At 51.3% G+C, this 27262-nt stretch overlaps 1 protein-coding gene across 2 annotated transcripts in view; it reads right to left on the reverse strand.

The window, feature by feature from the left end:
• Positions 1–16715, reverse strand: part of LOC144727672 (cystine/glutamate transporter-like) — a 26825-nt gene extending 10110 nt beyond the window's left edge. For both annotated transcript variants that reach the window (XM_078606666.1, XM_078606665.1), the window contains exons 1-8: positions 16570–16715; positions 15350–15941; positions 11885–12011; positions 11241–11356; positions 10260–10385; positions 7800–7899; positions 5760–5804; positions 2576–2699 (exon numbers count right to left, since the gene is read on the reverse strand). In XM_078606666.1, the coding sequence (XP_078462792.1) occupies positions 2576–2699; positions 5760–5804; positions 7800–7899; positions 10260–10385; positions 11241–11356; positions 11885–12011; positions 15350–15551 (840 nt within the window). In that variant the 5' untranslated portion in view covers positions 15552–15941; positions 16570–16715. The remainder of the gene's footprint in view (positions 1–2575; positions 2700–5759; positions 5805–7799; positions 7900–10259; positions 10386–11240; positions 11357–11884; positions 12012–15349; positions 15942–16569) is intronic.
• Positions 16716–27262: the final 10547 nt, after the last annotated feature.

Consider the following 27262-nt stretch of genomic DNA (forward strand, 5'->3'; position numbering starts at 1 on the left):
AGAGACCCACGCACTCGTAAACAGACCCCACGAAGAAACTGGAATGCGCTGCAGTGGCGTAGCCAGGATATTTTGCGCCCGGGGACAAACTATAAAATTGGCGCCCCCCCCCCCCCCGTTTAATCACATACCAAAATGTAATTACATGACATGTAGGCTGTGTGTGGCGGGATATATAAACTTTTAGGTTGAGGTGTAGATTTGTGCAGTAGTTTCAGGCTGCCGCGCCCGCCGCAATAAGTTATAATGTAACTTTCGATTTAAAGCTTTCGTGACTGCAGGGATTCATCTTCTTGGTTTTTTCGGTAAAGTCACGTAGAAGGGAAGTAATAAAATAATAATAAAATAATAAAAAGATACATAAAGAAGATACACCTCTTCGTCCCATTGTCTCTACTATCAACTCCCCCACCTAAAAACTGGCTCGTTTTTTGTCTGAAATCCTACGGCCTTTCACTGGAAAAACCACCTCTGCGGTACTAAACTCTACTGACCTGGTATCGACAATCAAGGGGATTTCCCTGTCCCCAGACGATCTGCTTGTCAGTTTTGATGTGGTTTCCTTGTTCACCAAGGTTCCTGTGCCTGACACCATCGCAATCATTGAAGACTTGGTTCATCAAGGACTGAATACTGGGGTACCCCCCCTGGTGAGACACTGCTTAACCAATACATACTTCACCTGGAATGGAACTTTCTACAAGCAAACTGAGGGCACCCCAATGGGCTCCCCCCTATCTCCGGTTGTAGCCAACATTTTCATGGAGAAATTTGAGACTGACGCCATCCAGACTGCCACTCTATACCCGATCTTATGGAAGAGGTACGTAGATGACACTTTTGTCATCTGGCCACATGGCCGGCCTGCTCTAGACCAATTTCTCGACCACATCAATTCCATACACCCAGCCATCAGATTCACCATGGAAGTCGAAAAAGATGGCAAGCTACCCTTTTTGGATGTCCTAATTAAAAGGAGACCTGATGGTTCAATGAGCCATTCTGTCTACAGGAAAGCCACCCATACGGATGCCTACCTAAAACCGGATTCCCACCACCATCCATCCCAGAAGAACTCCCTCATCAAGACTCTATACCATAGAGCCCAATGCATCTCCGACCGGGAACACATTGCCAGTGAACTCAAACACGTACACCAAGCTCTTAAGGCTAATGGTTACTCCGACTACACAATCCGTAAAGCCATCACTCCAACCATCAAGAAGGATCCTGTTGAGGAGCCTTTCAAAACCATCACCTTACCCTACATTGCTGGGGTCACAAAAAATATCTCCAAAATCCTGATTAAACACAAGATTCAGGTCCGATTCAACACAGTACATAAAATCCGTGATCTGGTCCCGTCTGTAAAAGACGTGGTTCCAGACATACAGTACCCTGGCGTCTACAAACTAAGTTGCCTCTGTGGTAGCAGTTACATTGGAGAAACCAAACGACATGTCTCGGACCGCATCCGTGAACATAAAGCAGACCTGAAACACGGTAGGACAAACACCTCAGCCGTGGCAGATCACTGTTACAATTCAGTGGGCTCACATGACATTGACTTTTCCAAGACAGAGGTTCTCTGCAAGCCATCTGGCTACCATGAGAGATTCGTTCATGAGGCGATCCACATATACAAACACAGAGACAATTTCAACCGAGAAGATGGATTTTGGCTCAGCAATCATTGGAAGGACGTAATAAACCATTTCGGATCTTAACTGATTGTTGTTCACGTTTATGGTGACTTTCAGACCGCAGTCCACTCACTGGCATTAACTGTGTATCTTGTGTTCTCCACAGGGAATGCATTATTTGCTCCGCTGCGGGTCTCCTGCCACCGCTCTCCCATTCACATGTTTCATTGCTTCTACATACTATTAACATTCTCTCCCTTTGTTAATGCTACCCCCCTGCCCCCTCCCTTTGGTGCTGCTGATCCTGCATAATGCATGGGCATAATATGACTTTGAAACCCCCCGCCCACCTCCTACGCATTCCCATGAATATGCTAAATTCCTCCTGATATGCACATTCTTTTGTTAAGGCGCTTTTCTTCCACCTCCAACCCAGCTTATATATAAGCTCCTAGCTTGGCAGCGTCTCATTCTTCACCTGAAGACGGCTGCTTGCGTTGTAGCCGAAACGTCGTGAGAATTATTTTATTATGTTTTATTTTTATTATTTTATTACTTCCCTTCTACGTGACTTTACGGAAAAAACCAAGAAGATTATAATGTAACGTTGTAAGCCTCATTTTGGCGCCCCTTTACCTTGGCGCCCAGGGACATATGTACCCCCCTGCCCCCCCCCCCCCCAGCTACGCCTCTGGTGCGCTGGCTCACTAAGATTCCTTGGGGAACTGGTCTGGTGGAACCCAGCGATGGTGCAGCAGCATCACCACCATGCTGTTGTCTTGCGTCCCAGTTACCGGATCAATTAGCTCACCAGTACACGTCACCCGAGACGGGGATGTTTGCTTCCTCAACTGGGATCCGCGGAGCGCCGCTGACTGCCGCCACCACCGACGCTCGCAGAATCCACGTGGAGACGAAGCTCGCGCGCTCACCTGGGCCACGGCAGCGGAGTCGAGGATCTGCGACGGGGTGAGCACGGCGCAGTAGGCGGCGTTGGCAAGGAGGTAGGCGATGGTCACGATGGCCAGCGAGGCGCAGATCACCACCGGGATCGTGCTGCGCCGGGGGTGGTGCAGGGGTTCGTGTCTCAGCATCAGGAGCGTCGCCCCGGCCCCACTCACCCACCCACTCACCAAATCACTCACCCACTCACCAACTCACCCACTCACCAATTCACTCAGCCACTCACTCACCCACTCATTCACTCACCAGTCACTCACCCACCAAATCACTCACCCACTCACCAACTCACCCACTCACCAAATCACTCAGCCACTCACTCACCCACTCACTCACCCACCAAATCACTCACTCAACTCACCAACCCACTCACCCACTCAGCCAATCACTCACCCACTCACTCACCACTCACTCACCCACTCAACAACAACAACCGCCATTCGCCACTAAGTGGCGGTGACGTCACCACGACGCTTGTGCCAGGCCAAGTGCACCTTGAGGCCACGTGAAGTGTCGAACGCCCGCTGGCAGGAGGTCACGGAGCAGACCCAGGTGCTACGGGTCGACTGACCGAGATGACCGAGATAACTGGCTGATGCACCACCTGTGCCCCCTAATGTACCAACTTGCTGTGCTTTAGCCACCCGGCGCTCCGCTCGTTGTTGTGAGCGTCGCTCCTCCGCCCTCCGTTGTTGTTGGAGGGCGACTGCCTCCAACTGCCCAGTAGCGTCCTTCACGAGCCTCCTCCACTGAGGCCGATCTTGGCACCGCTGGTACCAGTCATCGGCAAGTCCACTCAGCTCCACGTCCTCCTGTATCACATCACTCCATCTCTTCTCTAGCCCGTGCCGCGCCCGTTTAGCCCCCTCGATCCGGCCGAACAAAAGCCGTTTAGGCATGCGGTGGCTGGGCATGCGGGCTACAAGACCCAGCCAACGCAGCCTTGCCTGCCGGAGGAGCTCACCGATGGGACTTTGCCCAGATTTTTCAAGGATTTGTGAGCTCCTCACACAATCCAGCCTGGTTAAACCCAGGATGGATCGTAGGCAGGCCAGCCTAAATGTTTCCAACCGGCGAAGATGCTCCATTACTCACTCACCCACCCACTCACCAAATCACCAAATCACTCACTCAACTCACCAACCCACTCACCAAATCACTCACTCAACTCACCAACCCACTCACCCACTCACCAACTCACCCACTCACCAAATAACTCAGCCACTCTCTCACCCACTCACTCACTCACTCACCACTCACTCACCCACCAAATCACTCACCCACTCACTCAACTCACCAACCCACTCACCCACTCACTCACCCACCCACCAAATCACTCACCCACTCACCAACTCACTCACCCACTCACCAACTCACCCACTCACTAAATCACTCAGCCACTCACTCACCACTCACTCACCCACTCACTCACTCACCCACTCACCAAATCACTCACCCACTCACCAACTCACCCACTCACCAAATCACTCAGCCACTCACTCACCCACCAAATCACTCACCCACTCACTCAACTCACTAACCTACTCACTCACCCACCAACTCACCCAGTCACTGACCAACCCGCCCACTCACCCACCCACTCACTCACCCACCCCCTAACCCACTCACTGCCTTCAAATGTATGTTTGGGGCAGTACGAATTTCAGTGGTCCACGATGTGGTCTTTGTGCCCGCACTCGCACACAGGAGAGAGTCTTTGATTTTACACTTGTGCACCAGGTGATAAAAGTAGTGTACAAGCGATACGGCGTAAAATATTAAAACAACTATACTCTTTGGTTCTTTCGGTAAAGTCACGTAGGTAGACAAAATAATAGATCACGACGTTTCGATCGCCACACAAGCAATCGTCCTCTGAGGATCTATTATTTTTTTATTATATTTTCTACTTACATGACTTTACCGAAAAAACCAAAGAGTATGGATCCCTGCAGTCACGAAAGCTTCAAATCAAGATTTAAACAACTATTGTATGAATATTTCCAAAGAAGATGTCAGCAAGATGAATGGTAACTAAGGTATTCAATGTAAAGCAAAGATAAGTTTAACTTTGGCTTCAGGACACAAGATAGAATCAGAAGACTCCATCTCAGACTTGTTCAACTCAAACCCACGAGGAGACGCAATCTGGCTTTTCTCCTGCTGCTGCTGGCGCTGCTGCTGTTGCTGGCGCTGCTGCTGGCGCTGCTGCTGTTGCTGGCGCTGCTGCTGCTACTGCTGCAGCTACTGACGCTGCTGCTACTGCTGCAGCTACTGATGCTGCTGCTGCTACTGCTGATTGAGCTACTGCTGCAGCTACTGACGCTGCTGCTACTGCTGCAGCTACTGACGCTGCTGCTACTGTTGCTGCTGCTGCTGCTGCTGTTGCTGCTGCTGCTGCTGCAGCTACTGCTGCTGCTGATACTGCTGCTACTGCTGCTGGAGCTGTTGCTACTGCTGCTGGCGCTGCTGCTGCTGCGGGTATCGGATGTTCATCGTCTGCGTACAGCGTGAAACTGCCATCCTACTCGCAGCCGGACGATGGCTATGAGTTTAAAACCCAGATGAGAGAGAGGGGTAGGGGGGCGTCAATTCAGGCAATCACGACGTCACTGTGGTAAACAAAATAAGAAGCACTTCTTAGGAAGTGATCGTTGCGCGCGCTGATGCCCATCACGGGAATGGAGCTGAATATCGGGCAGCAGAGGAGACAGCGGAGACAGCGGAGCCGCGTGCAGAGGTCGCAACCGGGTACCCGATACCCGTACCCTACCCGATAGCCGGCTACCCGTACCCGCGGCCGGGTACGGGTACCCGTTTAAGACCCTGGTGCGGCCGGGTACGGGTAAGGAATCAAAACCCCACGCATTTCCCACGAATATGCTAAATTCCTCTTGATATGCACATTATTTTTGTTAAGACGCTCTTCTTCCACCTCCAACCCAGCTTATATATAAGCTCCTAGCTTGGCAGTGTCTCATTCTTCACCTGAAGACGGCTGCTTGCGTTGTAGCCGAAACGTCGTGAGAATTATTTTATTTTATTATGTTTTATTTTTATTATTTTATTACTTCCCTTCTACGTGCCTTTACCGAAAGAACCAAGAAGATTAATCAAAACCCGTTTGCGACCTCTGGCCGCGTGTCTCTGCGTTACCGTTCTGGGCGCTTCACCTCCTCCGTGACGGCGTTGAGAGACGCCCTGCACAACATACCAGCAAAGAAGAAAGTGATTCAGTGGGCTCGGCTTGTGAGCATCGCTCCAAAAATGTCAGCCCCCTACAGATGATCCAACCCCCACACTTCACCCCACGCATCCCAAAGACTATCGGCTTTTAGCGCAATGCATGTCCCCCAAACAAACCGCTGAAGTGCGGCGATTGAGGTCAACACGCGCTGACAATTACTGGAGACGCTAAAAGGTGAAGTTTTGGTAAGAATTACGGTAAACCCGTCGCTATTCACGAGTTCTGGATTTGCGAATTTCGCATATTGGCGAATCACTAGATGCATACTGATTCCCTATTCGCGACCCGCGAAAAGATTGGGCACGTCGTCTCGCCAGTAAGGGGCCGTCCATAAATGACGTCACGCGATTTTTGACGATTTTTGACCCCCCCCCCCCCTTAGGCACACGGCGTCAATAAAAGTCAGACCCCCCCCCCTCAAATATGACCCCCCCCCCAAAAAAAACATGCTTCAAATCGCTTTAAACTATTGTCATTGTAGTGCGTATTTAATGTGGCCGCTGCACTCTGACGTTGTAGGAGAAAACATTTATTAAACAGTCTATTTAATTAAGTAGAACGTCTTGTCTATATTTATTTAAAGTTGCGCATTTTGATGTGACGTCACATTTCTCAACCCCCCCCCTCGTCACACATATCGTCACAAATGTCTCACCCCCCCCCCCCCCCTAGGTGCGTGACGTCATTTATGGACGGCCCCTACTTCCGTGCACTGTGAATAGGTTTACTACCTTACAGCTCCTCTAAACTCGCTAATTGTGCATTTTTACTTAATACGTACTTGCTTATAATAATAGGGTTTTTCAACTTTTTTCTGGCAACACAACTGAAACCTTTTTTTACGAGGATTCATGTGTGCATTAACCACAATACTTGCAGTCGAGTGCAAACAAAAAACATACTATGATAATACATGCATTGTCCTTGAAACTGATTGGTCCACACCAAGGGACGGCTTTTCAGTTTTGTTGCCAGAAAAAAGGGGAAAAAGCCTATTATTACATTTTGGTACTGGCAAAGGAGGTCAAATGACGTACTTGCTTGTTAATTGCCCCTAATCATGGCTCGCAAGCGTCCAATGAGAGAGTAAATTGCGTCTGCACTTTCCTCTCTAATTGTTGTTACAAATGTGACGACGATATGAACTCGTAACGCGGTGTTCGCTCCCAGCTCTCGTCAAGAGAGGACGATGCCCTAGGCTGGGAGGAGCCACAGACAAGCAGAAGGTCAACCACGCGTTGATCCAGCGCCAGGAATTGCCCGAGCTCTGCAGTCCATTACACATGAAGGTGTTATCGGTGTTGATACGCGTGAGAGGAAACACAGTAAACCTGAGAAAACTCGTAACTGGTGGGAGTCCACATTTTTGCTCTAATGCCTTCTCCTGGCGAGCCAGGATATAAACCTCCTCCTCAACCCCCACGGGAAGGGGATTTCTCGCAACGTTTCGTGCGGTGATTCACCAACCTCGCTGCTGCTGCTGCTGCTGCTGCTGCCTGCACAACGCTGGATTACAGACAGCGGCCACGTGCAGCGCAACGACCAGGCTACGATAACAACGGTAACAGACTTTTCGGTAAAGTCACGTTGGTGAAAACAAAAACTAAAATAAATAAATAAAACAACTAAATTTAATTACACCGTTTCGGAAGCAACACAAGCATCCGTCATCGGGTGTGACTGCTCCAGCAAAATGACTGTTGCTGGAGCAGCCACGAAAACTTCAAATCTAGAGCGCTAACAGAGCTCATCTCTCGTTGAAGCGACGGATCCAGCCTTGGTTCCCCTCGAGTCTTCTTAAGAAAGCGGTGAAGCCACGAAGTCAGGGTTTACTCTGAACCGTCAACACGCCACCAGGGTGATGGAAACAGCGCCGCATACTGCGGCCTCGACTCGCGCGCTGCGTCGTGACGACCCGAGCGTCGTGAGCCGGTGCGAGGCTCACGCACCACCCCGAGTAGGCGAACATCCCCGAGTAAAACGCCAGCGGCAGACTCCCCGGACGGCTGTCTGCGGTGTCGAAGGCGTTCTCGAAATATTCTGTCCGCCCTGCGGGGAAGTCGGAAGGCTCTCACGTCGCACGTATTAGACACAGCAACGGGAAATGCAAAGCGTCACACACTCAGACGTTTCAATCGATGCTCTGCCCCAGTGCTGCGTCGGTATCGTCTTCGGTGGTGGTGGTGGTGGTGCTGCACACCGCCATTCATTGGTGCTGCCGCTCCACAGATGTCTCTGTCTCTGCCACGCACTCAGTGCGGTCGTGGGCATCCACGAATCTGTCACCCTGCGCCCCACAACTTCTTTGTTCCCACACTGTTTACCCACAGACCATAAACACATTACTAAGCGCGTCTGAAGCACATTAGCTCCGATAGAGCGTGATGGAGTTAGACTTGACGGCTGTGAAGTGGTCGCAGTATTCGCAGTGTGGTGGCGGCGTCAATGGCTTTCCTACGCCGTGCGTAAACACTCATTCGTGGCGTTGGCTAAACATCCCAATGTAGGTCCGCAGAGCTTGGGCAATCGTTGACGCCGGTTTTGGCTGCCTTTCCTAGCGCCTGTTTGTGGCTTTTGGCGTCTCTGCAACAGACACTGTGCACGTTAGAAATTCTGCAGCATCAATCTAGATCTTAAGTTTTCGTGACTGTAATGATCCATACTCTTTAGTTATTTTGGTAAAGTCACGTAGGTATAAAATAAAAATAAATAAATAAAAATAAAAAACTGAGAAACACTCATTCGTGGCGTTGACGTGCTTCCGTCGTGATTTCATTTATTTTGATTCAGTTTTTTTATTTAAATTTATTTATTTGTATTTAATACCTACGTGACTTTACCAAAAGAACTAAAGAGTATTTTGCAGCATCGTTGTGAAATGAAATTTGCACGAACGATGTCGCTCTAATAAACGCACGTTTTCATTGTTATTCTTAAGCAGCCGACAGAGGGAATTTTCGGAGAGGAGAGCATCTTCCACCTGCTCCATAACGCACGTGGACTGTTGCTATTGTTGTTGCCTGGAGAAGGAATAGCCCCACGGAGAGGCACGGGGCAGCATTTCCTACTTGACAAGGGCGACCGCTGTCGAGGTTTGCTGACCACGAAAAGAGAGGGCCTCGGGAGAGAGAGTTCGTGTCGTGTTGCTGTTCCTCCTCCGTTGAAGGAGCTCAGACGAGAGTGGGTTTGCTGTACGGGCGGTCCATAGTTTGGGTTGCATGGCCACGGCCGCTCGACTGTGGCTTGTCTGCAATGTATCTCTGTGGGTCTCTATGTATCTCTGAGTCTCTGTGGGTCTCTATGTATCTCTGAGTCTCTGCGTGTCTTTATGTATATCTGAGTCTCTGCGTGTCTCTATGCATCTCTGAGTCTCTGTGGGTCTCTATGGATCTCTGAGTCTCTGCGTGTCTCTATGTATCTCTGAGTCTCTGCGTGTCTCTATGTATATCTGAGTCTGCGTGTCTCTATGGATCTCTGAGTCTCTGTGGGTCTCTATGTATCTGTGAGTCGCTGTGTGTCTCTATGTATCTCTGAGTCTCTGTGGGTCTCTATGTATCTCTGAGTCTCTGCGTGTCTCTATGGATCTCTGAGTCTCTGCGTGTCTCTATGTATCTCTGAGTCTCTGCGTGTCTCTATGGATCTCTGAGTCTCTGTGGGTCTCTATGTATCTGTGAGTCGCTGTGTGTCTCTATGTATCTCTGAGTCTCTGTGGGTCTCTATGTATCTCTGAGTCTCTGCGTGTCTCTATGGATTAACTGTGTGGTTCCGTAATTTGGGCTGCATGGCCAATCATACAACTGTGACTTGCGTCTTTCGTTTTCTATACGTGAAGGAGACGTATGCATCGTGCCTGGCGAGGTTCCAATGAATAACACTGTGTAACAAATTTCTTTATTTTTTGTTCCTGGGTAGTGTTATTTCCTAATTGCGTATGCCTGAAAAATGCAGAAAATGGCTATTATTCCCAACAAACTTTGCTTTTGTGACCAGGACATTGATATTTTGAAATTTACCTATTTTCAATGAGAAAACGGGCGAATTTGTGTCATTTCTTCACATAAAGTCCTGGTCACAAAAGCAAAGTTTGTGGGGAATCATAGCCATTTTCTATACTTTTGAGGCATAAGCAATTCGAAAATAACACTTACTACCCAGGAACAAAAATCGTGTTACATCGTGTTATAGTTGCACGAACAGCGCCTTCGAGGAGCAATGCCAAAGCCAGGGGGAGGTGCAATAATGTTGGGGTCTCGAACGAGATGTTGATTCCTGGGCGTCCTCCTTCTCCCGCTCCGTTCGCCGAACAGCAGCAGCAGCAGCGTTGCTGACGGACCCCGGGGGGGGGGGTGAGGTTCTAGGGGGCGAACGTGCGACGGTGGACTTCACCCGGAGAGGAGGCGAGGACTCACCGCGCGCCACGTGAGCGACTCCCACGCCGATGATGCTGGCCAGGGCGGCCAGCTTGCTGACCGAGAGGCACGACTGGACGCGCAGCGACAGCGTTGAGCTCCACGTGTTGACAAACACCACGAACGCTGCCGGTGCACGGGGAGGGCGCGCACGTGCCGCATGGCACGCGATTTAAAGGGCCCCGGCGGTCTAGAGCATTTAATCCACGCGAACAGTAATCAAGCTCTGCGCGTGGCTTAAACGGTGCGTGGTGGTAGGAAATCCGTGATTTTTGTGTGTGTCGACTCGATAAAGATTACGACCCCGCTGCCGAGTTTAGCGGTTCAACGTAAATCCGGCCTGCGCGCCTTGATGTGTGCAGAGTCTGCTTTGTGTGAACGGGGCACGGAATCCACAAATCACGCAGCAGCAGCAGCCCTTGCCACCTGTAGACACGTTGTGGCCACTTGGGGCTTTGTTCAGAAACTATTTATTTTAAATAAATATCCAGATCCATCGGGGAGCTGCCGTGGTGTGACACACAACACCTGTCAATCCCTTATTATTATTACAGACCGATTCAGACCGTATTGGTCACCCCGTGCCCTTATACATCTCAACGTGCATCCTTACAAAGTCCCATCACAAGGGAGAAACACAAACAAAGAAACAAAATAAATGCTGCCCGCATTGAAACGGCTGTTCGTCGTATGGACCTGAATACTCAATTTCCCCCGTACAAGAATACGGGGTGAACCGTGTGGGTCGACAACTGTTGTGTAACAGCACGGATAGCGTGCGTCGGTGTTCGGGAGCTGGTTCTGCTCGTGTGCTGCCCGCTAGAGTAACGGGGGGGTGGGGGCGGGAGGTTCGTGCAAACTGCAGATCGTAGAATTCGTAGCGGGCGCGGCAACCACGGCCATAAAACCGTCAGTCAACGATTGCCCAAACTCCGTGGCCCCTAACGTTGGCGTGTTCCTCCCACACCTCCAAGGACTCACAGATGGAGACCATCGCGAGGAGCTTGACGGCGACACGGGGCACGTCGCAGGGCGAGTACAGCGCCTCCAGCGAGTACTGCCCCATCGACAGGAACACCACGGCCATGATTGACGGCCTGCGGGAGACGGGCGAGGGTCACGTTTCTGCGCACGTTACCGACGCGCGGCAGCGAGAACACAACGATGTCTGGCCCTGTGTGAAGTAACGTCAGGTGGGTAGCACCAAGGGTGAGACATGAACACGAATGCGTTACGTGTGCGCTTTTTTTTTTCCAATGCGTTCTGTTTTTGTGATTTGCCCAGCGAGAGGAGTAGAGGCGTGGGGTGCACGCGCCGCTGGCCCCCTGCAGCCCCCCATCTCCTGTGCCCCCACCCCACGGCCCTCTCCTGCTCGGCGACAAATTCCGTGGCTTCAACATCGACCGTGGTTCCTATGCGGACGAAACCCCAGCTCTACGCTTCCATTGACTCCACAGGCTCGCCTTCATGCCCCCTACCCCACCCCACCCCACCCCTTGCCTTCACAAAGTTCTCGGGCTTCGATTGGACCGCGGTGGAGGGAACCCCTGAGCAAAAAAAAAATCGACTACGAAGACGAAAGATTGCACGCAACCCGTTGGGCAGGTGCGGTAGATTTGCAGCACCTGACGATGATGAACTCAACCCACAGGAAGAGGAAGGCAGGGAGCGTGCCGAGGGTTTCTCTCAAGTAGATGTAGTGGCTCCCAGACTGGCGGATCGTCGTGCCCAGCTCCGCGTACGAAAGGGCACCTGCGAAACATCGCGGGGGGCTCGCTCGTGATCGGCGCGCCAGAGATCGCGCGCCGCTCGCGAAACCTCGGTCAGACTTTGATGAAAGTGGGGGGCAGGGCTGTCGTCCATAGCGGGGTGCGGGACCCTGGACAATTCCCACCATGTGCCCCCCCCCTATCTTCAAACTAAACCGGAAGAATTACAACCGAAATCGTGACATCAAAGCACGGGGCCCCCCCAAAGCACGGGGCCCGGGGTGGTCGCCACAATTCGCCGTGTACCCGAGGGACGGCTCTGGTGGGAGGAATAATTTTCACTTTTACACCATCAATGTAATTGATGGTGGTAAAGTCTATAACGAGAATGGTAATAAAATGCGCTTTATTTACCCAGGCAAAGTTTTGCTAAATTTCAAGACCTGTTTCAGGAGGGCCCTGCATCATTCAATGAGTGTTTGGCATCACGTGGCAGGGATCCGAGCCGGAGAAACCCACCACAAGCGCACGAGGGTGACTTACCGTCACTGCAGAACAAGTTTATAACTGCAGCTAAGCCCGAGCAGTCTGCAAATACTTACCAGGCTCAAACCGGGCTTAGCTTCTGAGATCTAAGATCGGCCACATTCCATGTGGTTTGGTCTAAAGTAAAACGAGGCAACATCTCCGACTGAACAACTTGGGTCTGGATATTGACACATTGTATAGAATGCACATATTTACTCCTGTAAACAGCATTGGTTTGGGCGGGACATGTGGCAGCGCTCACATAGGGTACAGGAGTATAATGTTGGTTTGACTCAGGCAATCTGGGAATCGGAATCTATGTAGCAGGAATTGATTTGTGCCGAGACCTCGCACGAGTGTTGAACTTCATCACAATCCACGGCACAGTCGTGATGAGAGATCCGAAGCTCACTGAAACAATCTACCACGGTTAGGTCTGCAGTGTAGAAGTGGGCCACCTTTAGCCCACGCCGTACAGACAACGCCTTTAGTCACTTACGGCAGGGTGTTGTGACCCGTCCAACAAAGGCTACTGGGTCGCCCGACGGTGTACATTGGTCAGAGCCATCTTCGAACTCCACACGGTCTCAACGCTGCCAAGTGAGCGCATCGGTGATTCTGCATAAATCTGTTGAGCTCTGTTGAGTATCGTTCTGTTGCTTAGAGAGGTGGCGTTGCCGCTGAATGTTGGGAGGGTTGTCACCTGTCCGGTGTAGTACATATGGTTTTTGTTGTTGAATTGTTTAAAAAAAAAAATCCCCTCCCAGGTGCCAATCAAACCCTCGAAAACACGTTAGGCACCGTGCACAGAGCTCTGTGGATTGTGAGAATGTGAGTCATGGGACTGGAGTTGGTCCGGGTTGATGGTATGTACGGTATGAAAACAAGAATAGGTTTTACCCTTTCTTGCAATAAAACAGGTGTTAAGATGTTCAAACACCAAATAGATACCTTTTGCACGGATTTGTGGGTCTGGGTCAATGTTCGGTACGGTTTAACACGAAGGCTTTCGCGACCAATATCCATAATGCAGGTTTTTTTGCGTTAGATCGCGTAAATATATAAATGTGTCGTTAAACCCGCCACCACCCGACACAGCCAATTAGTAAGGGTTGTCACGTAAACAGAACGTGCCAATTCGTTACTAGTGTAGTGGGTCCCACGGAGACAGACACTTGTAACCTGGAGGCAACACGTGTATTATACACCCCAACAGGGTAACTCTATAAACTACATAAACACTCGGGATAACTAATTATGTGGTAACTACCATGGAGCTCGACCTCAACAAGGCCACTATATAAACGGGTCAGGTCAGTAACGTGCTGCCTGACCCACGACGTCGACTGTGACGACCGAAGCCTGAAGAACGTAGCACGGCGTGTTGATTCCCGAAGACAGCCCAGAACGCTCCCGGGACCTCCCCTTTATCCTCCTGAGTGTGGCCTCGCTCCGCCCTCGGCCACGCCCCCTTCGGGATCTTCCCAGAAGGTTCTGGAAAAGTCACGTAGAAGGAAAGTAATAAAATAATACAAATAAAACATAATAACATAATTCTCACGACGTTTCGGCCACAACGCAAGCAGCCGTCTTCAGGTGGAGAACAGGTCTGTCAAGTAGACAGTGTGCATGTGACTGTCTACTTGACAGACCTATTCTCCACCTGAAGACGGCTGCTTACGTTGTGGCCGAAACGTCGTGAGAATTATTTTATTATGTTTTATTTTTATTATTTCTTCCCTTACTTCCCTTCTACGTGACTTTACCGAAAGAACCAAGAAGATGAATCCCTGCAGTCACAAAAGCTTTAAATCGAAATTTAAGGTTCTGGAACTTTACATAACATATCCCTTCGGTCCTTTTCTGGCCCCCGTCCTTATCCTCTGTTGGTCACGTGCCCTCTTGGGTTCACCCAGACTGTCCCGTGTGCCATACGTACTATGGTGACACCGAGAGGCTCTAAGACGCACAGTTACACCAGTGTATCTCCCTGCTAACGCCATCGTGACTCAATATACGTCACTACACTAGTACAGCACACTGGTGTGTTGGAGAGCCAAGCCACAACATTTACAATCTGAGTACGACGTTTCGCCAGTAATTACAACTAGCTGCATCAGGCGACAGCCACAAATCTGTATTATCTTATTATCCACTCTTGTCTCTCTACTGGTCTCATGGGAGGACATCTTCACAATTATGGCTATCGCCTGATGAAGCTGGTCATAATCACCAGCGAAACGTCAGACTCGAATTGTAAATGCGGCTTTGCTCTCCAACACACCGGTGTACTGGACTAGTAACGAATTGGCACATTCTGTTTAGGGGCCGTCCATAAATGACGTCACGCGATTTTTGACGATTTTTGACCCCCCCCCCCTCGTCACACGGCGTCACAAAAAGTCAGACCCCCCTCAAATATGACGTCACAAAGCTATGCCCCCCTCCCCCCCAAAATAAAACATGCTTCAAATCGCTTTAAACTATTGTCATTGCAGTGCGTATTTAATGTGGCGCTGCACTCTGATGTTGTAGGAGAAAACATTTATTAAAAAGTCTATGTAATTAAGTAGAACGTGTTGTCTATATTTATTTAAAGTTTCTAATTTTGATGTGACGTCACATTTCCCAACCCCCCCCCCTCGTCACAAATGTCTGACCCCCCCTCCCCCTTAGGTGCGTGACGTCATTTATGGACGGCCCCTTACGTGACAAACCTTACTAATTGGCTGTGTGGGGTGGCGGCGGGTTTAACGACACATTGATATTTACACGAACCAACCCGATAAACCTGTACCATGGGGGGCCGGCCGGCGTGGGGGGGGGGGCTATATACGGTGTTTGTTGACTGACCAAGCAGGGAGAGGAAGCCGCAGGCCAGCCACACGAGCAGCGCCCACCCCACGGAGCCCGCGTGTCGCAGCACGCCGGACGGGGAGATGAAGATGCCGCTGCCGATGATCATCCCGACTTGCATGAAGATGCCGTAGAGGAAGCCAATGGTGCGGTCGAGTTTCACCGGCGAGGCCTCCTCCGCGTGGCGCTGTGGCTTCATCGCCGCTCTCGTCCGGCGCGACGCGCGCGTGCCGAGTTACGCGCGCGACGTTCTGCTGATGATGATGCTGCTGCTGATGATGATGCTGCTGCTGCTGCTGATGATGATGATGCTGCTGCTGCTGATGATGCTGCTGATGATGATGATGCTGCTGATGATGATGCTGCTGCTGATGATGCTGCTGCTGCTATGCTGCTGCTGATTATGATGATGCTGCTGATGATGCTGCTGCTGCTGATGATGATGATGCTGCTGATGCTGCTGATGATGCTGATGATGCTGCTGCTGCTGATGATGCTGCTGCTGCTGATGATGCTGCTGCTGATGATACTGCTGATGCTGTTGCTGATGATGATGCTGCTGATGATGCTGCTGCTGATGCTGCTGCTGCTGCTGCGTTGGCAGTGGTGCACAAGCACATGACAATAAAAGCTCTGGGCACATTCTTCATCAACACTGTGGGCTTAAAAGGATAAAACAAATATATATATACAAATGACTTTTTGGGCAATGGCCCTTAAATAGCACGTAGCTAACCTGGTCAAAACCGATGCATTGAGCATAGAGAGTGAGCGTATTTATTGTGCGACCTACACTAACGTTGAGCGCAAACAGATGAACAAGGGAAAACGTCGCGTTTTCAGATGGTACAAACGAGGCATTGGGCCCGTGGGGGCAGAGGCGTAGCTCGGGGGGGCAGGGGGGTACATGTGTCCCCGGGCGCCAAGGTAAAGGGGCGCCAAAATGAGGCTTACAACGTTACATTATAACTTATTGCGGCGGGCGCGGCAGCCTGAAACTACTACACAAATCTACACCTCAACCTAAAAGTTTATATATCCCGCCACACACAGCCTACACGTCATGTAATTACATTTTGGTACGTGATTAAACGGGGGGGCGCCAATTTTATAGTTCGTCCCCGGGCGCAAAATATCCTAGCTTCGCCACTGCGTGGGGGTACCTCCGATTAGCGCGGGTGGCGACGTACGGTGCGAAAGAAGGTCAACATACATACATGCAAGTACACGTGGCAGCGCAGTAACGAGGTGCTGGAGTCTTAGTCCAAGCGGTACGTTCAGAGCCGAATCAGCAGAGAGACCGGTACCGCCGTCGTGTGAGAGAGGAAAAGAACTACGACTTTCGGAGAGCTCTCGGCGTTATTCCACGAGTCGGATTATATATTGCGTGTTTGCGAAGCGTATTTATAAACGCAGAAGCGATGTGTTGTTAAAGATTAAATTGTCCCATACAGCAGGCCGGCCGATTTACCACGAAACCCCCCCCCTCTCCCTCCACTAACTCGACAGGGTCGTCATGCTCTGATACCCCGAACACAAATGCTGTCGCCTTCACAGTACCATGGTGTTTTATTAGCCATTCGCCGCTACCATCCCGCATTCCGACTTCTCCACCCATAACTAATGTTTGTGTGAGCGTGACAATCCCCGTGTTTTTTTTAAGTATAAATTTATATGCCCAGAGGCCAGGGCCCACCAAAAGATTTGCCGCAGCTTTTCCAATTAAAGAACAAATTTGTACCGAAAGTGCGCAGGCATCAACCATTCTTTATAAATCACATGGCACGTTTTGATGAAAAAAAAAATGAGGCGACAATGTGTGTTATCGTGTTACCCGTGTACAATAGATGTCTCGCGTGATTGTGTCTAAATTAAAGATGGGAGCCTTCCTCTGCCCCGAGGCTGTTCGAATGTGTGCGTTGTAGAAAAGCTGGCGCACAAGACGAAGTTGCGCCATCGGCACCAACTCATGGAAGACACGTGCCCAGCATCACCTCGGCCTGGAGACACACAGAGAGTCTGTTTCAAGGATCCAAACATTTTGAAACTCAGCGGCGATAACAGGAAGATGAAACGCGGGCATGGTGTAAACGGCACGCTGCAGCCCGACTTAGTGATCCAGTTGCACCCACCACTCTTTCTGGACACGCGTGTGCCCGAGCTGCGGCACAATCTGTCAATCCCAGATCAATCTCTTCAGCCATCTTCGGACTCACAGATAAGCCAACGTTTCCATGGATTGCGACTGATAGCCTATGATGATGTAGAAAAGTGAAAGTAGCTTATTCCGTGGCGACGCTAAGAATGTGACCAGTCAGATGAGAGAATCTGGTTGAAAGATGTCCGGTATTTGTAATCAGGGACATCTCTATCGATCGAACAACAAGCGAGAACCGACTAAGGCAGTTGTCTGTTTTGCTTAAAAAAAACTGCTTCACGTTTATGCAGTATACGTTTTTGAGGTTAAGGTTATTACAATATTCCACTTCAAAATAAGCACGACGTTTTTGGAGCGGGTTTATTTGTTAGAAATTTTACATACCATTACTTCTGTAATAACAGCCATAGAGGGTTCACGTGGGGATTGGCTTGCCGGTCCTGCTTTGTAGCCAATAAGGGTTGAGACAGGGAGCATGGCCCCGGCGTGATCACGGCATGTCAGCAGGGGTGATTGGCCTGGCCATTCGGGGCCCCAGCTAATGGGGAGCCGGATCAGAGGCGTGGTCCCGGGATTGACAGGGAACCATCGAGAACGGTCAAGGCTGTCCATGGAGGATTGGCTGGGGGGTACCACGTGACGAAGGGATTAAGAGAGAGAGGGAATGATCGAGAGCAGACTTGGGAACGACAAGAGCAGGGTCACGCGCGTACGGGGGCTCTGGGTGCCACGTGCGCGGTGGGGACTTGGTGTGAAGTCTGCCCTCTCTCCGTTGTCTGCCAGCAACGGAGAGTGTGTGAGTAAAGTGTATTTGTGGAAGTGGAAATAAAAAAGGACTGATTCCGAAGCCGTCTCAAGAAGGATTATTACACTGGTGTCAGAAGTGCTTCTGCGACTGTTTGGACGATCGTCAAGATGTCTAAACACCCCAGAAAAAAGAACCTGCACGTGCCTCTATCGGAGGAAGAGGTCGAGACGGATGAAGATGAGCTGTTCGGAGCTACAGCCCCGATGCCGCCTGCTGATAATACTCTCCTCGATGCCTCTCAGCGTCGACCGGGGGAAGATGCGACCAACGCAGGAACAAAAGACGAATGGCGGCTGATGGCGGAGAAGATCAAGTCGCTACGCGCCATTCTGCTAAGCCTGGTGACCGCGGTGGCGTCCTCACCAGCCGTGGGTCGCCAGATCGCCGATCAGCTGGACGCCGCGGGAAGGGGTCCTGCAAAGGAATCTGAGTCCGCCATTGCTCCTGCCACGCGGGAGGACGCCGTCGTTTTGGGTGGGGCGGCTGCGCAGGAGCCGTCGGCCGTCATTTTGGGCGCGCCTACCACCACGCGGCCGCCGGACGCCATTTTGCCTGCAACGGGTGGAGAGCGGGAACGGCAGTCGGAGACGCCCACGGCGCGCGCTTGCCACCGTGGACATCGCCTTCCACAAATTAAAGAATTTATCGCCGGGGGCGATTGGAGTGCTTTTACGTGGCGCTTCGAGTCAGCTTTTAGATCCGTGAACTGGACGGAGGATGAAGCGCTGGGAGCGCTACCTACACTGCTTGATGATGTTTCTCTGGGGGTCTTCCGCTCCATCCCGGCGTCCAAGAAGAAGATACTGCGGGATGCGTTCGCAGAGATGGCAGAATTTTATGACCCACCGACGTCAGCCACCAGAAAATTTATGTCGTGTCGCCGAGCATCGGAGGAATCGCCGTTGGCTTATCGGGGGGCGTTGATGGCGCTGGCCATGGCTGCCTACCCCGACGCGACGGCCGATCATTTGGATCCTCTCATCCTTTCCCGTATGCTGGAGTTGTCTCAGGAGCTCAACATTTCTCTACCAGTGTGCGGCCACGAACCGCTTACATCGCGATGGGTGGCGCGCTGCCTGGACGCTAAGTTTAATATTAAGCGTTGGGACCCGATGGCGGCGTGGACGGGGAAACCCGAAATCGACGGGCCGCCTTTTGGGTGGTCTCCGCGACTGGTTGTCCACTGCTCCGACGACTCGGGCGACGACGACATGCTGGCTGCTGCTGTTCCGCATAGGATTCCGGGACGGCGGCTGCGCGTGTTTCAAGTGCGACAGACGGGGCCATTTCGCCCGTGACTGCCGCTGCCGACCTCTGCCGTCGCCTCTTCCGCCAAGGGGACCTCCATCTCCTCCACCTGCTGCGGAGCTGCAACAACCTCGGGCGAGTCGGCACAAATCGGACACCCGGCAGGTCTTGTCACATCACTCATCCACTCGCACTCATTCTTACACTCCTAAGGATAATTTTACTTCTCCTGCTCCATTTACACGTTCTGCTACACAGTGGAAGAAATTGGCTCGCAGGGTTGTGGCTGCGGCGTCGGGCTCGTCGACGGTACGGGGTACCATCGACGGCGTTGACGTCCATATCTTGGTAGACACGGGCGCGTCTGCTACCATCATTTCAGATGTTATTTTTCATTTGTTGTCCATTCCTACGTCGCGGATACGCAGGGCTAATGATGCGTGTGTTGCCGCAAATGGGGGAAGCATGGGTATCTGTGGTCAGGTAGATGTGAGCATCGCTATCGGAAATATTACTGCCGCAGGACCTGTGTTAATCTCTCGCTCGCTAGCTGTTCCATGCTTGCTTGGTACTGATTTCCTGCGCCGGATGCCGCTGAGAATACGGGTCGACCAGGACTGTTTGGAAATGCCGGGGGGTCGTAGGATGGCGTTCCTGCCTTCCCTGCTGGCCAATGCGCCTACAGGTAACGCAGTTACCGCCGTAGTTGCTGCTACGGTGGAGGTTCCGTCGGGAGCGCAAATGCTCATTCTGCTGCGTTACCGAAAACCCCTTCAAATAGAAAGGGATGCGAAGGGCGTGCTATTATCCCCATCGAATTCGGTATCTAAATCTTTTTCTTTGGCGGCGGCACAAACGATCGTGCGACCAGGTCAGGCACCTTTCATACAGGTGTTGAATGGGGGACCTGACCGCGTTGTTGTTCCAGAGGGATCGGTGCTGGCTCACGCCACTACTGATTTCGCCTCTTGTGACAAAACGCCGCGCGCTCGGATGCCCGCGGGTGGATCTCCGCACGATCGTTCACAGGAACGCTGGATCGCAGATTTATGCGGAGAGAATTCTTCCTTGTCAAATGAACATAGGAACGCCCTGCGTTCACTATTGCTACGATACGCTGATGTTTTCAGCAGAAATGATTTGGACCTCGGCCGCACGTCGCTTTTGTCACACCATATTGACACCGGTGCGGCACCTCCCATCTGTATGCACCCTCACCGCATGAGCCCGGCGGAAAGGGAACACGTGCGCGGGGCAGTAGATGAATTCCTGGCGGCGGATATTATTTCGCCATCCAACAGCCCTTGGGGCGCGCCCGTCGTTCTGGTTAAGAAAAAAGATGGTGGTACGAGGTTTTGCGTTGATTTCCGCCGGTTGAACAAAATTTCGGTAGCGGACGCGTACCCCTTACCGAGGATGGATGACTCATTGGATGCTTTATCAGGTGCTAAATTCTTTTCCACCCTCGACCTGTCCTCGGGTTTCTGGCAGCTTCCCCTCGATGACGAGTCGAAAGCCAAAACGGCATTCCGCACGCCGCAAGGTCTCTTTGAATTTAATCGGTTGCCTATGGGCCTGAATGCGGCTCCGGCGACGTTTCAGCGGCTCATGGAATTGGTGTTGGCGGGACTACAGTGGGAAACGTGCCTCATATATCTAGACGATATAATTGTCTTCAGCCGCACGTTCGAGGAACACCTCCAACGCCTAGAGACGGTTTTTAAAAGAATGCGCGCGGCTGACCTTAAGTTTAAACCTAAGAAATGCCACCTTCTGCAACACTCCGTCCGTTACTTGGGTCATATTGTCAGTTCGGACGGTGTATCCACTGACCCTCTGAAAACCAAATGTGTACGTGAGTGGCCCACACCCACTTCAGTGGGTGATGTTCGGCGGTTTATTGGATTCGCTTCCTATTATCGCCGCTTCGTTAAGAACTTTGCGACGTTGGCAAAACCATTACACGTTCTAACTGGCAAAAATCAAAGGTTTAAATGGGGAGTGGAGGAAGAAAGTTATTTTAGGGCACTTCGGGACCACCTCGCCACGGCGCCTACGCTAGATTACCCAGACTTCTCGCAGCCGTTCATCCTTGATACGGATGCTAGTGATATCGGCATTGGGGCCGTTTTGTCGCAACGTAAGGACGGGGTTGAGCGAGTGGTGGCGTACGGCAGCAGGGTTCTATCCCCTGCGGAAACGCGATATTGCGTGACAAGGCGGGAACTCTTGGCAATTGTCCATTTTGTTCGATTGTACCGGCCGTACCTGTATGGATGGAAATTCCTGGTTCGCACTGATCATGCGGCCTTGCAATACTCCCTGAAATTGGATCAGCCGTCAGGCCAATTGGCCCGGTGGTTGGAATCGTTACAGGAATTTTCCTTCGATATTACATACCGAAAGGGGGCCCGTCACGCGAACGCTGATGCGCTCTCAAGGCTGCCGCCTGTTCCTCCGTGCACTTGCCTGACGGGTACGCACCGCTGTGCGGCACCGCCCACGTCGCCCTGCCCGGTTATGGGGGCGATAGCGAATGAGGACGACGCAGGGGCGAAAGCGAAGGAAGATGACCAACAGGTGTCGGTGGACACCGATGATACCTTACGGCTGCCGCACGCGGTCTGGTTACGTGAGCAGGAGGCCGATGCCTCGCTGTCTCCGCTACGGAAATTGGTAGAGAAACAAAAATCTCAATTGGCGGGCTGGAAGTGGCAGATGTTCCGAGGCAAGTCGGGATTGTTAATGTGTACCGACGGGTTGTCTGACCGACCACGCTTGGTAGTGCCTACTTCGCTTCGCTACGTCCTGCTCCGTGCTCTGCACGCTGATAAGTTGATGCACCTCGGCGTCCAAAAGACTTTGGCCGCGATGCAAAAGGATTTTTTCTGGGCCGGTATGACGGCAAACGTCAATGACTTTGTCCGCTCATGCCATGATTGTGCGAAGAGGAAGCCGCCTCGGAACCACTATGTACCACCGTTGCGTTCCATTAAGGTGTCCCGTATCAACGAATTAGTTGCTCTCGACATTCTGGGGCCGTTTCCCCCGTCGGCTAGGGGCAATAAATACCTTCTGGTCGGGGTGGAATATTTTTCTCGATGGCCGATGGCCTAGCCTCTGCCCGACCAAACGGCAGCGTCCATCACCGACGCTTTCTTGAACGGGTATGTCATGGACAAGGGCGGAATTTCTCCTCTAAATTGCTTAGGGACGTTTGTGACGCGCTGGGTACAAAGAAAGTTCGCACCTCCCCATACCATCCACAAACAGATGGTATGGTGGAACAATTCAACCGTACCCTCTCGGCTATGCTTTGTCACACGGTCAGTGAAAAGCAAACCGATTGGGACCTGCACATACCAGGCGTCTTAGCGGCATACCGCATGGTTCCGCACACGTCCACGGGATACTCACCATTTTTTTTTATGTATGGCCGTGAAAATGTTCCACCCATCGATGTGCAACTGGGTAAGCCGAGTGAACGACCGTCCCGCTCCTTGCCTGACCACGTGCGTGACTCGCTTGAACGAGTAACGGAGGCGCGAGAGGCTGCCCGGTGTGCGACGGCCCGTGCCCAGGCAAGGAACGAACGGTATGCGCGTCGATCGCATACTCGCATGCCTTGGTCAGTGGGAGACCTGGCGTGGCTCCACTGCCCCCAGGTACCGGCGGGCACGTCCCCCAAACTGCACAGGCCGTGGTGGGGGCCTGTGACGTTGGTAGATGTTCGGAACTCGCAAAGTATCCGTGTTCAGTACGGAAAACGTCGGTGGTATGTTCATTCCTCGCGACTTAAACCCTATGTTGACGCGCGTGTCGGTCCTTCATCCCCACTAGCTGACCTGCCGGGTTCTGCCGAGCCGACTACGCCGATTGCCACACCCGTTGATCCCAAGAGGGACTGTGTTGTGCCTCCTACAGATGAACAGGTTCTGAGGGCTGAGGAAGCCCCCGCTGCCCCCCCTCCAACGGGGCCTGCCCTGGACGTGACCAAGCACCAACAACCTACTTCTTCTTCGAGCCTACTACCTCCTGTCCATCCGGAAGCAAAGTGACCATGCGCTGGAAGCGGAGAGGGTCCCGCGTCGCGTACGCGGTCGAAATCTCTTCCGTTTCGTTAACGTTTGATCGTTTAGCTATTTTCCCTGTCGTTACTGCGCTGCAGGGGCGCCCTAATGTATGTCGGGGTTTTCATGGGTGACTGTTTTTAAGTGTTGTTAGGCGCGGGGACGCCGTTTCACCCTCAACTGTTAAACGCACCTTGGTGCCCTAATAAGATGTTTTACGGAATTGGTTCATCACCCTTTTCCCAGCCAAGACGGCTAATTTTTTTCACCGGGGGGGGGGGGGGGGGGTGATGTAATAACAGCCATAGAGGGTTCACGTGGGGATTGGCTTGCCGGTCCTGCTTTGTAGCCAATAACGGTTGAGACAGGGAGCATGGCCCCGGCGTGATCACGGCATGTCAGCAGGGGTGATTGGCCTGGCCATTCGGGGCCCCAGCTAATGGGGAGCCGGATCAGAGGCGTGGTCCCGGGATTGACAGGGAACCATCGAGAACGGTCAAGGTCCATGGAGGATTGGCTGGGGGGTACCACGTGACGAAGGGATTAAGAGAGAGAGAGAGGGAATGATCGAGAGCAGACTTGGGAACGACAAGAGCAGAGTCACGCGCGTACGGGGGCTCTGGGTGCCACGTGCGCGGTGGGGACTTGGTGTGAAGTCTGCCCTCTCCCCGTTGTCTGCCAGCAACGGAGAGTGTGTGAGTAAAGTGTATTTGTGGAAGTGGAAATAAAAAGGACTGATTCCGAAGCCGTCTCAAGAAGGATTATTACACTTCTAACAAATATTAGATTTTCCCTTCTTGGCTAATTTCGCATTTTATCACAAGATACAAATTACTGGTGATTATACGTCGCAAATATATGTACTCAACGTAATTAGTCGTTGTTAAACTGGGAATAGAGTTGCAATTCGCTTTTCTCGTTTAAGAGAACCTATATTTGTAAAATTGTAAAAAAATATGTCATCCACTCTATCAACCGGTACATCGGTTTCCCTGTTACAACTTGGCACGATCTGAACGCACAACTGGTAAAGTTGTTAGAGGTGAAAACACAGAGGGCACAGGCAGAGAAATTGCTCACCACAATTTTAAATGGGGGAAATGCCCCCCAAAATAGTTGTAGGCCCTCTGGATGAGTGGGAACTGTGCCCTATTGGCCTCAATTCAACAATGGTTCCTTCGTGTCAAATAGCAACCACTGTAACCATAAAGAATACCACAACAATCAGTAAAACCACCATCAAAACACCACCATTGTGGTACTGTGAACTTCATGGCCCATGAACGGGCGTTTGATCGTGCGACAACACTAAACCACGACATGCAGCTTGTTTATTTTTGGGAGGAATGTTTTCTAGAGATGTCCAGCGGTGCCAGATCAGCACTCTGACCGCTGAGCCACCCGGCCACCTCCCGTCGTCGGCTTTCTGATGACTCAGAAGCCAGAAGAGCCACCCAGTGCGACGGCCGAGCAAGCGGTGTGAGACTGGGATCAGAGCCAGGGGCCGGTTGTCAGAGGCAGTGCCAAAGGGCCCTAGGCAGGAAATTCAAAACGCATCAGTTTCAGAAAGGGACTAATTTGTTCAGAGGGTTCAAAGAAGTGACACGTGATATTGTGTATGTGCGGCTGGGGATGAGCCTCGGTGAACAGGAAACGGCTGCTGCTGCTTTTACTGAAGGAATGCCAGTTTGCTTTTTAAGGTTAGAATGTATTCATAAGAGGTTGTTTGGGTTCGATCGCGTACATATATACATGTGTCGTTAAAACCCGCCACCACCCGACACAGCCAACTAGTTAGGGTTGTCACGTAAACTGAACGTGGACAATTCGTCACTAGTACAGCACACCGGTGTGTTGGAGAGCCAAGCCGCAACATTTACAATCTGAGTACGACGTTTCGCCAGTAATTACAACTAGCTTCATCAGGCGACAGCCAGATTTGTGGAGAAGTCTTACCGTTTCGTTCCTTAAATAGAGGGGTAGATGTGATGACCACGCTTTTGCGCTCTTGCGCCACGAGGGGGAGGGGGAGATTACTGAGGCAGCGTACATTATGCATTATGCGAGCCCTTTCAACTTGTCCTTCCTGTCTATTGTGTGTATTAAAATATCCATACCAACGGTAATCCCTATTGAAGTACGCTGCCCTTTGTAGGCATGCATTTAAATAATGTGTTATTTGATGATTCGCTTCCACGCAGCACTAAGGCGGTCGCTAACCGAACGGTTAAAGTTGTTTTTATTTATTTCAATTTCGATAGATTATCTAATTAGTCTTGGCCAGTAGTAGCTAGTTTTGCACAAAACTTAAACATTATCAAAATCAATCGAGTGCCCTTGTTGGCACGCGTCTTCTGCTACTGCTGACAGTTGCATTTGGGATAATTTAATATTTCTCTGATGTTCGTTTAGTCTCGTGCTGATCATTCGTCCTTTTTGCCCAACATAACATTTACCACACGTGCAGTTAATCCTGTACACACCTTCTGTTGATAGCTGCGGTAATACACTGCAGATATTAATTTCCGCATTTTATGTACCGTGCCAAATCTGACTCGGATGTTTTGTTTTTCCAAACATCTGGCTAGTTTATCAGTTACTCCCGCAATGTACGGTATTTTGATCGTTTTAATTACTTGGGCAGTTTCAATGCTCGTGTTATTTGATTTGGTTGTGGCATTCATTGCCCTGTTGATTTGTGCATCATTATAACCGTTAACTTGCAGTGCTTCTTTAACATGTTGAATTTAACTTCTCAGACTATCACCCTCTGACATTTTCTTAGCTCGATAAATGAGCGTTTTGATAAGAGCAGATTTCTGTGCAGGGTGATGGTGTGACTGCATTCAGATAGGTGTCAGTATGCGGTATGGTAAAATAACACTGTGTTAACACTGTGTTATTTTACCATTTCGACCCCGTCCGAGCAGAATATCCAGAAATGGTAGAGTTCTGTCAGCTTCCACTTCCATGGTGAACTGGATGGATGGGTTTTGCGAGTTGAGATGATTTAGAAATGTGTTCAGTATATCTTTGCCGTGTGGCCAGACCACTAATGTGTCATCCACATGTCTTAACCAAGCAGATGGTTTTAGTGTGCTAGAAGCTATTGCTTTTGTTTCAAAATCTTCCATGTGTAGTGGTGATACGCGCTGGTAGTAGGGATCGTGGGGTAGCGCGTGGTGATTGGCTGTGTGTTGGTGACGCGCGCTGACAGTGATGGATCGTGTGGCAGCGCGTGGTGATTGGTTATGTGCGCTGACACGAGAAGGGATCGTGGGGCAGTGCGTGATGATTGGTCGGCTAGGGTGGGTGCTCACATCGCGGTCCGCATAGGCTCCGTCTCCTTGGAGCGGAGGGCTATATAAGGCGGTGCGCGCGGGCGCTCGGGGAGAAGTTGGTGACCAGTGAAGACGGAAGACGGAGGAGGAAGAGATAGGGCCCTGAGACACCTAGTCCCGCTGTCCTTGTAAGGACCGGGGCCCTGTGTGGCTCAGAGGCGGGACCTTGGGACCCGGGGGCCGGACGTCCGTATGAGGACCGGGCCACGGGACCCAGTGGTCGTGATCCGTACCCAAGCTGGGGTGGGTCTAGAGGTTCCCCCGGATGCTACGGGGCTGGAATGC

Source organism: Lampetra planeri, chromosome 26, assembly GCF_965212315.1.
Source record: "Lampetra planeri chromosome 26, kcLamPlan1.2.h2, whole genome shotgun sequence".
NCBI lineage: Eukaryota > Metazoa > Chordata > Hyperoartia > Petromyzontiformes > Petromyzontidae > Lampetra > Lampetra planeri.